This window comes from Equus caballus, chromosome 11 (genome assembly GCF_041296265.1).
Source record: "Equus caballus isolate H_3958 breed thoroughbred chromosome 11, TB-T2T, whole genome shotgun sequence".
Taxonomy (NCBI): Eukaryota; Metazoa; Chordata; class Mammalia; order Perissodactyla; family Equidae; genus Equus; species Equus caballus.
The window spans coordinates 12,444,159-12,459,580 of NC_091694.1; the positions used below are offsets into that span (position 1 = coordinate 12,444,159).

A 15,422-nucleotide genomic window follows, 5' to 3' on the forward strand; every position below is an offset into this window, starting at 1 on the left:
CTATAGCATTTATCATATCATTTGCAACCACTGTGGGCTAACTGACGGGCTCCCCACTAGACTGAGAGCCTCCATCAAGGCAGCCAGACAGGCAGTGCTTGAGTCCCCAGGGCGACTCAGTCTAGAACACAGTGTGGCAGGTATTTAATACACGGTGACTGAAGGAATAAAGGAATGAATGAGCGCCACGTGTGTAACTCATCAAGTTATTGCACTCACTGAATAAGAAATGGTCATAATTAAAACAATCAAGCACAAAGCGAAAAACGTTCTGTTTGCCTGGCCTAACAGATTAAAGTATCACTAACTGATATTAACTCTTCTTCTGAGAGTGAGATTCAAAGAAATTGGGTAACATAAACTCAACGTCCTCTTAGACTTTAAAAAGGCTTGAAAAGACCCACCCTACTGAGCCGGGTGGCTGGAATACCGCAACAGGGAAATAGGAGCAGTCAGCTTGGTCCAAGCGGCTCTTCACCACGTCCTCACCCCTCTCCCCTCGCCGAAAGCCCTTCCAGCCCGGCTTCGCCCTCACCACGTCACCGGCCACAGTCAGCAATAACCTTCTTGTCGCCAAAGCCAATGGACACGTCAGTCTTCACCTAACATGACCCCTCAGTGGCAGGTGGCACTGTTGCCCACTTTTTTCTTCTTGGAAATACTTTTCTGGCTTCCATGGCATTGCCTGTTCCTGAATTTCTCCTACCTTTCTGGCCACTTCTGCCAGCATCTCCTCCTCGGAACATTCTCAAAAGCTTTGAAGGTTCCTCAAGACTCTATCCTGAGCCCTAATCTCTTTTCACTCTCTTTCCTCGAGTAATTGTATGCATTCTAAAGACTTTAAATATACCTGAATACAAACAACTCCTGAATTTCTACCTCTAGCCCAAAGCTCGGCTCTGGAGTCCAGATTCCTGTATCCAACTGTCTACTTGATTCTAGCTCTACGTCTCTCAGAGACCTCAACCTAACACACCCAAAGTCTTAAGTTTCCCCTCAAATCTCTTTCTCACACAATCTTTTCATTTCAGCAAAAAGCACTACCATCCATCTGGTTGCTAAAGCTAGAAACCAGAATCACTCTTAACATATGCCTCACTCCCTCATCTCACATCCAATCTACCAGAATCCCAATGATCTTCCCTAAAAAACGTACCTTGAATCCACTGTCTTCTCTTCATCTCTATGGCTACCACCCGAAAATGAGCCGCTCATTCTACAACACTCTCCCAAGTCTGGAACTACTTAGCATCCAGAATGGAACAAAGGCTCTGAATAAATATTTACTGACTGACTGCTCTCCTAACTTCCCTCCAATCTCCACATTCCAGTAAGCTTTTTCCCACCTTAAGTCCTGCACACATGGTGCTCCTTCTGCCTGTCGAGCTCTTCCTTCTGCTTGCCTGGCCAACCCTTTCTCATTCATGAGGTCTTAACTTAAATGTCACCTACTCAGACCATCCTCTTATTCTCTTGTCGCTTCCTTTTCTTTTCCTACAGAGCATTTATCACATGTGTGATTATTTGTTTGCCTATTTAATGTAAGTTACTCCAACTAGCATCTAAGAACAATGGGAACAGATAAGTTGCATCTGGTTCACTAGCAAATAGCCTGCAAAAAAGTGCCTGGCTCATTAATATGTGTTCAACAACACTTTACTGCGTTAACTGCTAATCAGACTTGTTAAAGAATAACAGATGTCCTGAAACCTGCTACCCCAGGCCTTCTTTCCACTTCATCGCCTCTTACATTTGCTCTTCACTTGTCACAATTGAGGAGAAAAAGATTCAAATTATCATAATGAAAATGGATACTCTTAAAGTAATGCTCTAAACCTTAACACTTACAGTATAAAATATAATTATATATAAAAAAATCAGATGGACACATCTATTCCTATCAAAAGAACGCACTTCTACGGAATAATTTTTTTAAAAAAAAATAGCGTTCTTTTTCAAAAGAAAGACATCTTACATTAAGGCCAACTGTGTAAAATACTATACTACAGGTGGGAACCTTGGTTTCTTACTAAATTGTACCACTAACCTTAAAAGTGGTTGCAACATTTGATCATAACATAATTTAAAAAGTCAAGAAGAAAATTAAGCAAGTCAAGAAGAAAATTCTCCCTGCCCTAGAGTTGAAATATACATAATCTATATGGGTAACAATTTACAGATTCTATCATTTTTGAAGCTGTAGCGAACAAAGAAAGACAGTTTTACTGCACATGTGGCAAGTTAGTAACAGTTAACAACAGCAAGTCATTTGTACTGCAATATTTTAACTCAATAGGCTAAATCATATTACTCTTTCTTTTAAGGATAAATAGTATTTGCAGCTTTGTGAATATATAGAATTCAACTACTCAGGTTTTAAAAAATCAAGAGGGGGCCGGCCTGTGGCACAGCAGTTAATTTCGCACGTTCCACTTTGGTGGCCCGGGGTTCGCAGGTTCAGACCCTGGATGCGAACATGGCACTGCTTGGCAAGCCATGCTGTGGCAGGTGTCCCACATATAAACTAGAGGAAGATAGGCATGGATGTTAGCTCAGGGCCAGTCTTCCTCAGCAAAAAGAGGATTGGCAGCAGATGTTAGCTCAGGGCTAATCTTCCTCAAAAAAAAATAATCAAGAGAAATGAATTTAGAAACCATTTTATATTTAAATAGCAATTTATTTCTCTAAAATGCACATACATCTTCTCATCTGTTAGGCCTCACGCAGCACAGTCAGCCAGGCAATAACTTGTAAGCGACCCTCTAGCAACTCAGAAAATCTAGTACAGCTGCTCAGGGCTAGTAGCTTCCATGAGTTTTCCTTTTGCTTAATATCAATAAATGGATACAACCACACTTCACATCATGAAGCCTAAAACGAAATCACATGATGATATAAGATGGCCACATTCTCTATACAACTTTTAATGAGGTAGTTCGCACTATTTAACAGAAAAATAATCTTTAAAAAGATTACCCTGGGAATAGGAAAACAGTAACCAGGATATTGAAAAGGAAAGTGAAAGTCTTTCCCTCATTATTCCTTATTCCAGCTCTTTTTCTTTAACTATTCTACAAGAGGTAAAGAACAGAGAACTGTCCTGGTAACAGGTTAAATGGAGCTGCTCTGGCTCAAAGATACTTGGGTTTTTTGGGTGGGGGGGTAACAGAAGAGTTCTGTTTGTTGGCTAACATTGTTGTTAAATGCCAAAATCAATAAAATGGCTTTTTTTTCTTTAGGGAAGCAAATTTGAAATGTTTATTTTCCTCTACAAGAAAAAGTAGAGATTCTGTTAGACTAATGTTTTTAGTTGGTTTTTATACAAAATAGTCAGAAGTTCTAAAATCTCACAAAAAGTAACATGAAATCTTAAAAAAAATCATTCTATGTTTTATGAGTATAAGGAATTTTTTTTACCTTGGAAAAGAAGCCTAAATATCGCCTGTAACCCAAGTACTCGCAACACCTCTGCCAAGCCACAGGCACAGGAAATGGCAGAAAGGGAAAGAGTACACAAATGTGTGCAGGTGGAGGGTCGCCACAGAAACAGAGGAGGAGGGAGAGAAAAAGAAAAAGAAAGCAGCGTGCTCAGCGGGAGTGGCAGAGGCAGAGCGCCCGCACCCCTGCCCAAGGTTCCCTCAGAGTGCCTCCAGCAGGAAGAGGGCAATCTGACAAACTCGGCCTACACATCTGAAGGGTTTCAGGAACACACTCGCCAAACAATTAAATAATTCTGGCTATACATCTCACAGTGAAAATGGAGAAGATCAACAGTGGTTAGGTTCACCATACATCTGTGTAATGTTTATTTTATTATTATTGCTCTTATTTTCTTTTCAGTAATTTTAACAATTTAATAATTATCTTTATTATTTTCAAAGCATTTTTATTTTCATTATTACATTTGATTCCTTAGAATTGTAAATGCTTTTTAAATCATTTAAAAATGTATACACAGATCAGCCATAAAGATACAGTCCCATCATTTATAACATGTTTTTTGCTTGTTTAAAATGAATGTATAAGCAAAGGGTTTTCAGAAATGACAACGCTATGGCTGTCAGGAAGACAGATTATGCAATATTTCTTTAAAAGTTTATAGCATATTGTTCAAGGAGATGGAAAATATACTATCAATATAGTGGAAAGGAAAGGTAAAATTAGCTAATCTGATCAGTATGATAATTTATGTAAGAAAAAAACAGTCAATATGAAATAAGCAGACAGCTGACTTTCAAATGGATACTGGGCTGGAGTATCTGGATCTCTTGTTCCTGATGTTAAAAGTTCAGAAAATATTATCCTTATCTTCATAAAATGTTAAAGAAGTACTATGAAGAAATGAAAAACTGTATCATAAATTTTCAATCTGAAAATCAAGCAAAGTGATATTAGAAGGCAACAAGAATCAATGTAGCAATGAAAACGTCCCATCTCTCTTTGATATGCTACCTTTATTAGAGACAACAAATGGTCTAACGAGAATGTAAGTCATATTCTGCATTATTTAGGATCCAGAATTTTTATATTGGTAATCAAGTTCAGAGAGTTAATCAAATCAAAGCTAACAGTGCTTTATATTTTAGAAAGCTACTTACAGTTTATGCATATGGCATATTAGGAATATTAATGGCTAATGTTAATAATACGGTTAATACGTGTCAGGCACTGTGCCAAAGGCTTTACATGGATTATCTCATGTAATCTCTACAACAACTAATAGTAGTAGGTCCTTGGACCATCCACATTTTACAGTTGCAGAAAGAGAAATGCAGAGAGGCTGAGGGCCTCACTCAAGTTCACACAGTGAGCGGCAGACCCAGGACGCGAGTTCTGGCTGGCTATCGAGGTCCACTTTATCCTGCAGCACAGCAGAAAACCACATGAAATTTTAAGGTCACCACATTGAAACCACTTCTTAAAACATTTTACAATATGTAAAATAAATCAATAAATTTGACATGGTTATTTTCTCATTTGCTTGGAAGATACAAAGTAAAGTTGCACGTCGCAAAACCAAGTTCTCAAAACCAAAATAAATCAATGAAGAGTAGTCTACTAAAGTATTCTGCAGCTATTGCAGAGCAGTTGGGGATGAAAAAGTTCACCCACTGCACTGATTTAAAAATCTTTTTTATTTGTTTTGCCAAAAGAAGAGAGATTAAATTTGAAAGATTAAGATAAACAACTACTATCGCTGTAAGGGATGGGTAACTTTAGCCAAGGCCACTGAAGTTCAGTTCTCAAAACAGAACTATTTCCTTGATCCATATCAGCCCCTTCTAATAAGGCTCTGCTAACGGAGATGTAACAAGGTCTCCTGAAAAAAGGCATCTTGTAAAAAAAATTTGTTCACCATAGAGACAAGAGTGAATTTTATCATGTAGCCAGAAAAAAATGAAGTACTTTCAAAAGAGGAAATCAAAATCACTGTTAATTTCCAGAAATAAGCACTCTAAAAAAATAGTTTCTAACTAGAACAAAAATTTCCGAGAAACTACAATCTGGAAGGCTCATAAGCAAAATGAAAACTGACAACTATACAAGAAACACTGCAAAGGAGTTTATAAAAATAACAGAATAAAAACGTTCTGATATCTATTCTCCAAACCAAGAGCAAATCTGGGCAACTGTATGCCAGTTATGTGCCAATTTCCAAATGATACTTTCCTAGAAAAATATATGGCTGCCTTTCAGATAACTGGCTGCCATTAAGCTTCTATTTTTCAGGGTACATGATAAACCATGTTCACTGATCGAACAGCAGCGGAGGATCACTAAGAGTTAACTTGCAAGGAAGTGGAGCTTCAAATAGCCTTTACCATGATGAATGGTGGTTAGGGTGAACTGTACCACTGTTAGTTAGTAAATTTACCATTAAAGGTCACGTAAGATTGTTTATATTATAACTTAATAAAGTAAAAAAGGAATGGCACAAGGATATTACGAAAGTTCGTAATATATAAAGAACTATGTGAATATCAGTTCAATGCCATGTATTCTTAATAAAACACTACATATATTTAAAGTAATGTGCTAGAAGTTCCTAGGAGAGTATTCATTATTTTAGTGTGTGGGTGTTGGTCAGAAGAGGCTAGGAATGAAAGGAAAGAACGCTCCAGAGATAGAATGCTTGAGTGCTTTCAAAATGCTTTAGCGGCTAGCGCTTTGGCCCAGGAGTCAGCAGATGGAGGTTCCAGCATCTATGCTACCATCATTTACTCTCTCTGTGATCTGAGGCATCAAGGAAGCTCTCTGCATCTGAGTTTTTTAATCAGTGAAATGGGGACAATAGCCCGTATTCTGCTTCTCTCTCAGATGTTTTTTTTAAGGATTATATGATAACGTATGTGACAGAGCTTTGAAAAGTACAAAGCAATTTTTATAAAATCGAAGGCATTAAAAAGTGGTATAATTATCAGCATTTGAATTAATTTTCTGGAGAAAAAAACTAGCACCTGTCTTGGGCTAATATAACGAGATACCCCAACTTGGTTGGGCTGGCACCTATTTGTCAAAGACGAACAGAGAACACTCAATCCAGGGAGTCCTTTGGCCCTTATACTTTTCTTAAAAGTGAGCTCACAAAACTTTCTCCCAGGTTAGGTCCACACTCTAGTAAAGAAGTCTGAAACTATAGTCTAGTTTTCATAACAAAACTATTTCCTTGCTTTATGCCTTAGTTGTTTAATAAACATTTTCAGAGCATCATAAATTACTGTACCACTAGCTTTTTTAGCAATAAAAGGTAACATAGAAAGCAGCAAGCACAGTATTTTACATCCCTCTTCAGCATCTAGAGCCCAGACATCCCAAGGCTAGTCAAGCTTCTGCGTGCCCCAACGATATAAACATGAACACATCAACATAACACATCAAGAGATACACTCGTGTATGCATGTATATACGTAAATACACACAATCTCACAAGGTTGCCTTAAAACTATAAGCACGTGCCAAAACACCCTCTTTGTTTCTAATGTAATCAATACTATAGCTCTGGGTCTCCAAGGTTTGGATAAAATGTAACCACTTCGACACTTGACCAAATTCACCAAAAGAAAATTCCAACTATAGAGACCTAAATTTTAAAATCTCTACAATCTCTAATGTTATATATATTCCTTACATTATATAGGCTGAAATATTTTTCCCAAACACTAGAATCAGTAGACAATAGGTTTTTAACAGCTTGAAGTAAAAGTCATTTTTTAATTTTATTCAGAGAAAATGGACCAAATCCTTCTTCAACCAGAAACATGGTAAGTAGTAACTGATTCACTCCTTAAAGCAAATCCAAATGAATGTTAAAGAATAAACCAATGACTCTATAATTTCAAATCCATGCCACTGTACTAATAAAAACAAGTAAGTATTTTAGCCGAAACAGAAGTTCCTATTTTACTTAGCACTCAGCTCCTTTTTATAAGCTACTGCATGAGACTAAACAGTTACTTTGTTACACAGACTGAGGGCAGCTCTGTCTTCATGAATAAACCACCTCATCAGCTTGGAGAACTGTAACCATTATCAAGCACAAACTGTACTACTTGAGTAAGAAAAACTAAGTCTAACTGAAGGTACCACGATAATACAGAAAACCGTTTTGGTTTCAGGAATTGCAAAGAAAGACTGGTCATTACAGGAAGTTGTATTAATGCTGACAATGCTTAAGTGTTTATAGAAACTAGGAAGCTCTGGAGTGTCCCAGTGTCAGACACTTTCCTGTCCTACATAATCAGTTCTATAAATTTTGCTTATATTTCTCCATAAGGTACGGCATATTAAACATTAAAAAAAATTAACTGGTTGTGACTCCTAGCCATTTTGTTAGTTTTGCTACATATCTCCAGTTCTATCATTTCCCATCCAATCCTTGACTCCCATGTCTTTAGCCATCTAAATTACCAAATTTCCTGCTACAGTCATGTAAGAAGTTATTTCTAAAGAGAGTCTCTCCCCAGTGCAGTGGCAGGTTACAGTGAAGGCACAGCCAAAGCAGAGCAGCACAAATATTTAATCCAGCACTAGAAGAGGCCACTTCTTAGGACAGATTATCCTCAGCGTGCTAGTTTATAAGAACTAGGAAGGTACCTTAAGCTATCACATCAATGTGAATCTTAGATGTTTCTTTTTCCACACTAGCTATTTAGTTTACCCATAATGAAACTAACCAGAAAAGGAAATGTTTGCCTTTGGGAAATCGGGAAAGAAAACATTCATGTTTGCACCGGAATTATTATTAACAAACGAACGGTCTGCTAAAAACCTAAGCTGCAATATCACTACCCTATCCCTTGTCCCAAAGACTGATTAGAGGGCAATCATTCACCTTAAGCAAAAAAGCCATAGAGAGGCTTAAAACTGTCCCTATTTTGTTTTGCATTAATATGTTTAACAATCAACCATCAGTTGAAATTAAGAAGGCTAATTTTATCTAACTCTTCCCATATCCCCTGATTAAGTTTTTTATCCAAGATTCAAAAATATACATTGTTAAAACAAAAAAGAAAAATTACGATTCTGTGCTACAAAGACTTCCAATCTCCTGGAAAATTAACACACATACAGAAACAATTCATACTTCCCAAAAGGAACCTAATGTAGGATGTTTCTTTTTTGTAGAAAAATCTTATAATTCAGAATGTCTAAATAGTGAGGAAATAAAATAAGTGTCAGGCCCTATGCTAGTGAGAGAGAAAAAGACAAGGCATACCAAAGGAACTTCTACTTTAGTGGGAGGGCCAAACACGAATGCAAATAACCTGAACATAGGCGACTAGGGGAGGTTAGAAAGCGGGCAGGGTACAGGGCCGAGGGCGCCTTCCAGACGGCAGGACTGAGGAAAGCTCTGACCTGAGACACTGTTCCTTAGTGTGACCAAGGAGCAAATTCACCCAAATCGCCCCCGGCTGTCTGCTACAGATACAGATCACATGGTCCCATCCCAGACTCCTGCATCAGATCCTCTTGTGATGGAATCCAGGAATCTTTGTTTTGTTTTGTATTAAACAAGCATTACAGTGAATCAGATTCACGTGGTCCATGGACCACATTTAGTTACATTAAAACTTGATTACCATTGTTGTAAGTGAAAGGTAAGATCTAACGAACAGATAACGGTAATGAAAAACCCTGACAGAAGGACTTTGTGAAGAGAACTACGCAAGTAGAAAACCAGAGTACGTGGGAACTGAGAAGTTACAGGCTATGTGCAATAGTCTAATGAAATATGTTGCTGGAATCGTGGGTAAGCTAGCTAGACTCCTGACTCAGTTCAAGAGGCTGAACTCTGTTCTGGAGGTAATGGAGAATGAGCAAAGCTTTCTGAGCAAAGCCATGCTGTGTTTGAACAAGACTACCTGAGAGTCCAAGCAAAAGGCGCTAGGACAATAATGTAAAGGAGGAGAGGAGGGAGGGGATGCGAGAGACATGTCAGGGGTAGAAAGACAGGACTCGGCGATATGCTGCATGTAAACAAGAGAAGGAACTGAAGAGGACTTTGAGGAAAATTTTAAATAAGCCAAGTGCCTTCTCAGGGTCCAACACTATGCCAAGCACCACAGAGGATTCAAAAGTATGAAAGTCATTTGGTCAATGTAATAACTGAGCACGTACTATACGTGCCAGGTACCATTAACAGCACCCAGCACACACACAGGGAAAAAAGCCCTGTCCTCCAGGAGTTTAAAATTAGATCTCTCCCTGTTCCTCTTTTCTTGTGTCTCTACATTTTATCAGAAAAAAAGTATTTCTGGAACTTGTCTCTCTTCACCCTTCAGGCCTTCTCTGCTCTTAAAGCAGCAGCTGGCTCAAGTCAAGAGCATGCAGGTCCTCAACTTGAGTGGTTATACCTATTTGTTCTTACTGCCAAATACCTAGGAACGCTTTCTTAACAATGACGACATGACAGTCTGGATTCAAGGCTGTAAGATGCGAACATCCAAATTTAAGAAGAGTCAGTGAAGCCCAACTTCAATTAAATGGACTTAGTGGAACTTCCCTCCAGAGAACTTTAGAGTACGGTCATGTGCCTCATAACGACATTTTGGTCAACGACGGACTGCACATACGACAATGGTCCCATGAGATTAGTACCATACAGCCTAGCGTGCAGTAGGTTATACCATCTAGGGTTGTGTAAGTACATTCTATGACGTTCACACGACGACGAAATCACCTGACAACACATTTCGCAGACCACAGCCACATAATAAGTGATGCGTGACTGTGCAATCATTTGTTTATTCATTCAATCAATATGTACTATATGCTATTACAGGTGGATGTTTCTTCCCTGACCTGAAAGGATGAATAATATCCTGAGAAAACTTACAGCGGAAAGTGTGATTTGTTGAGAAAATGAATTAAGAAAAAAGGAGAATAAACGGCACTTAAAAACCTGAGGGAGGGTGAAGGGAGACGGAGAAGGGTTGTATGGAGGAACTTAGGCAAGCAAGACTACTAAAAAGAAAATAAAAACACTGACCAAAGGACAAAAACTAACCACAAGTCTCAGAATTGGATGGAGGTCACTTATCAAGTTAAATGCACAATTTTCAACATATAATGCTGCCAGCTACTCAATTTTAGCAATAACGCGAGTCTCTGAATAATGAAAGTCTCTGCCTTTCATTAATGGACAAATTACGCGACAAGATATACACACTGAAGAAGAGAACAAGATAGTAGACAATCAAATGCCAGGTTGTATGGCACACATGAGGGCCATAATTTAAAGTAAAGATTCTGAATCAGTTTTATAAAAAGATGTCATGAACACCTTTCTAGAACTTTTAAGCCAAGCCTGCTTCTGAGTACAAACTATAATAGCAAAGACTGCTGGCTACACATCATTTTGTAGCCACACCCATAAATGTGGATCACTTTAACGCCGGTGACATCATCAAACAACTTTCTAAGCAGTTTTACTTTTAACTGTCACTTTATTTTGATCACATTACAGTAAAACACTTCGGATCTGAACTACCTCCAAAGCGCATACAGTCCAGACTGCTATCATTTCTGGGATCTTTCTGGTCTTTGGCAAATAAAACCCAGAATACAATCAAAGCATTCACAATTAAATTACACAACACTTGATAAAAAAAGCTATTTCAATTATTATTTTTGTATCTTTAACCTAGATCAGATCTTTTCCACCCTTTCTTCAATGCTGTGTAACAGCTACAAAGCTTTATGGGTTAAGACAAAGTAGAAAAGATAAATGTAAAATAAATTCTAGGTGCTTCTCATGTGAAACAGAGGTACAAATGGTAACTAAGATTATCTTGTTCTTCAAAAAGGAACATTTTGTCAAGTGTGGTTAGAAGCCTTAAAGAACACACAGAATGGAAATATATAAAAAACATGACTGTTAAACATTAATGATTTTAATCTCTCTATGCATTAAATTAATCTGTATCATAAAATGAGTACCTCTAAAGACTAAATAGCACATCTGAACAACTAGGTTCAGTTACTGAACTCCTAGTCCAAGAGTAAAAGGTCAATTTTTCTAGAAGGATGAATATTATTGCTGTAATTGGGAGGAAATTATTTTCAAAAGAACAAAATTAGAAATGCTTACGAAAATCATTATGATCTTACTTTCAAAAAGGAAAAATGACCAATTAAATATTCACCAATTTGGCTTCACCAAATCTATGGGGTTTACCTTATTTTTTATCTTGCTTGGTTTAAAAAGCTCATCTATATAGCAATCCAAATTTCTGAGGCTCAAATTCTAGACAGATACATTATATTGTGAAAGTCAGTAAAAAAGGTGTGTCAGAATCAGATGTTAATAAATGTCATTAAAATAAAATCACAATTTTAAAAGAACAAATCTCTTACCAGTTGAAATTCTCGACGCCGGTCATAGGCATTCTGTATGCCACTGTCTGCCCATAATGCTCGTATAGCAGGAAGATATTGTAAAAAAACTTGAGTTTCCACCATTCCCTGGGCCGCCATAGGGGACCGGGTATCGAATGCCATCATCTTGTCTCCATTGAGTTGGTTTGAGTCATCTCCCCAAGGAATGTGAAGCTTCTCTCGGGCATCTACCAGCACCCTCATACCTTTGTTTAAAAAGAGAAAGAAAGTGTGACGGGAGTCACTAGATATTCTCATAGATTCTACTCCAGTAATATCTTCTTAAACTTCTTAACTACTCCAGGCGCACCGCCTCCAAAAACGGAGACCAACATCAAAACAAACACCATAACTTCTCAGAGCTTAAAAACGCCAACCGTTGTTCAAAGTCATAAAATTAGAGCCTTGAAAAGCAAACACTATTAAAACAATTGCTCTTTCCGAAAGATTTTAGCATGTTCCAGTTTATAAAATAACTTCTGGGGTAGAAGGCAGTCACAAGAGAACCAAAACTAGTGAAGGAAAAAGAAACTATACTGCCGAGCCCGACGTCCAGGCTCTGGAGAAAACGGCTGCAAGAAAGATTTTACGAGCCTCTCAGAAAGACATTTATTTATGAAACGCCAAGAACCAAACATTATCGCTCTGTATTCTGTTTGTTCCCTGAGCACCCTGCTTAACCCAACACTCAGTCTTCTAGGAACACATTCAAAACTCAAACCCTTCTCCCATACCAAGCTTCAAATCAGTATAAGTCACAGGATGGCCTTAGATTTCCCTAAAAGGAAGACCAACTGCAAAAAGGACAGAGATTTCAACTCACAGAGATTAGTTCAAACTCAGTATTTCTATCACTAAACTGTTATCTTGGTCCATCTTAATAGTCATATGACTATTAAGTCATTTGTTTGGATAACTGAAAAATTGTTTTGCAGTCAATTTTCTCATCATGCCAACTCAAAACAAGTAGATGTCTAGTGACTGACTTCATCTCATCATCAAGGCCCAAAGCAGGTCACACCTAGGACCCAGTGCACATTAAGAACCAGGTGTGTATCTGGCTCATAATCAGTTAACATGTTGACTCTATTCTTTGACATAATTCCTTAAGATCAGCTGCATCAGGACACAAAGGTACCCTCAATTAACGACTGTCAAGGTGGAGCCTTTGGCCTTGAAAGGGACCTTAATGAGTTTTGTGCTAAACAGTAAGATAGGATAAATACAACTGTTTCGTACAGCTTCACTGCCCTGGTACCAGAGCTCAGAGCTTGCTGTGGTCTGCGAGCTCCTGGCTTAGTGTTCTTCTCCCCTCATTACCCCCACCCGAGGGGGTTTTCCTCTACTCAGTTCTGGGAGAAAAAAAGTGACATGAGGGAGTTGCTTAAGTACTTCCAGAACAAAAACTCACACTTAAAAAAAAAACACTGCTTGAAAAGATCTGCAATCGGTAGCAAACTCCTAGATAATTGCTACCCAGATAAAATAAAAAGATTCTGAAGCACTTGAAGTACCAGCCTCTGTATCTCAATTTTGCTGAAATGCCTTTTACGTAGAAAATACTTGATACTAAGAAAAATGAGCGCTACTTATCATTCAAATGACAAAACAAAAACCATCTTCTCTAGTTCTTTGAAAGCCCAGACGTAAAATTCTTGTGAATTTTTCACTCAAAAAAGTCTAATTTTAAAAATACTGTCAAATAGAAGCAGAACGTATGATCCAAGACCGCACTGATTCACTGATTCAACCTGCACAGGCTCCGCATGGCTTTTAGGCCAAAGATTCTTCGTATCAATGGACAAATTCATTGAAAAAGTAGAAGCAAGTGGTGGTACCCCTCTCCCGCCCGCCTGCCAGCCCGCCCCCAGTTATTAAGCAAAAGGAGAGTGGAACGTGTTGCATAGTGATTACAGGCAAACATCCTGCCCGACCGTGACACTCAGGCGAGAAACCACTGATGCTAATTTTTTCAGCCTAACTGTATGGGTCTACTCGTTCCTGATGCCAGCACAGTAAACATGACACCCTTGAGTTTCATATCCTCGCCCCAAAACGTCCAGAGGCTGTCACTCTTCGCCCTTGACAAGTGTCTCGGGCGAAAGTTTGCTCATTGCGATGGTTCCAGAACTCCCTTGCTCAAGAGGCGGCCAAGGAAGCAGGGAGCTGGGAGCAGACCCGACCCCATGTGACTCGGGTCACCCACCCCGGGCGACGAGGTGGGGCAGGCGGCGCCAGGGAAGGGGGTGGGGGTGCAAGGTCTGCGGTAGGCTCGAGTCTTCCCGCCTCGTCTGGAAGGAATAAGACAGGAGAGGTCGCCCCGCAGCCCGGGCGCCCGGCTCGCCTCACTTCCCTCTCCGAGGGGGCGAGGCCAGCGGCGGGGTGGGGGGTGGTGGCCAGCCGTGACCCCCGCTCGGACGGGAGAGGGGGAAAGCGGAGCGTCCCCGAGCATCCCCTCTCTCCCCGAGGGGGCGAGGGCACCCGGGCAGGCAGGACGGCGCCCGGGGCGCGCCCCCTTCCCGCCCGCTCGCCAGGCCCGGTCCGCCGCCAGGGACAGCGCGAACGAGGGCGGTGCCCGGCCCCGCGCCCGCGCCCCCGGCGCCCGCCCGCGGCCCCCCGGCCCCCCGGCCCGGCCCGGCACCTTTGATCACGTTGCTGTAGATGGTGGGGCGGAACTCCTCGCGCGCGCGCTGGTCGAAGTCCTGCCCGTGGATGATCCGCATCTGCTTCAGGAAGGTGGACTTGCCGCTCTCGCCCGCGCCCAGCAGCAGGATCTTCACCAGCCGCTTCACGTAGGTCTTCTCCCGGGACAGGCATTTGTCGATCTCCTTGGACTTGCGCTGCTGCTCGGCCTCGCCGCTCGTCAGCACGCAGCCGGGGAAGCACACGGACAGCACGGACCGCGACGGCAGGAAGTCCGCCATCTTGCCGCCGCCGCCGCCGCCGCCTCGGCGGGCCCCTCCGGCTCCCTCCACCTCCTCCTCGGGCGGCGGGCGGCTCCGGCTCCGCGGCTCGAGGGCGGGGAGCGCTGCGGCGGCCCGAGCGTGCCGGGGGAGGGAGGGAACGAGCGACTGACTCGCAGGGCGGGCCGGCCGAGCGGGGAGGGAGGGAAGGAGGGCGGGCCCGGGAGGGGCGGTGGCCCCAGGGGCGTGCGCGCGCTCGCTGCCTCGCGGGGGCGCGCACGCACGCCGCGGCTGCTCTCGCGCCTCCCGCGCCGGGCCGGCCAGTCACGCTCTAACTCGCGTGCCCGCGGTCGCCGTCGGGGGCGCGCGGGGAGGGGGCGCTGGCAGTGGTCACGTGGCTTCTGTCCAGGCCGGGCGCGCGCTTAGGCTGGGGAGCCCGACTTTGTTTCCCATTTATTAGCTGCGCCCACTTACGGGCAAAAGGGCCACTTCCCAGAGTCCCGGAGGCCGGAGGTCAGATCCCGGACGCTACCGTTTGCGCTTCCCAACCCCTCCCGCCGTTCTTACACCCGGGTTACGTGCCGCCGCCGTCTGCTGTCACTGTTCGCGCGCCTTATTTCGAGGTCATTGGCTCCAAAGTTA

At 41.6% G+C, this 15,422-nt stretch overlaps 1 protein-coding gene across 1 annotated transcript in view; it reads right to left on the reverse strand.

Moving 5' to 3' along the window:
• GNA13 (G protein subunit alpha 13) overlaps window positions 1-15,041 on the reverse strand; it is a 39,076-nt gene extending 24,035 nt beyond the window's left edge. The window contains exons 1-2 of the mRNA XM_023652166.2: window positions 14,519-15,041; window positions 11,857-12,083 (exon numbers count right to left, since the gene is read on the reverse strand). Coding sequence (XP_023507934.1) covers window positions 11,857-12,083; window positions 14,519-14,801 — 510 coding nt within the window. The 5' untranslated portion in view covers window positions 14,802-15,041. The remainder of the gene's footprint in view (window positions 1-11,856; window positions 12,084-14,518) is intronic.
• Window positions 15,042-15,422: the final 381 nt, after the last annotated feature.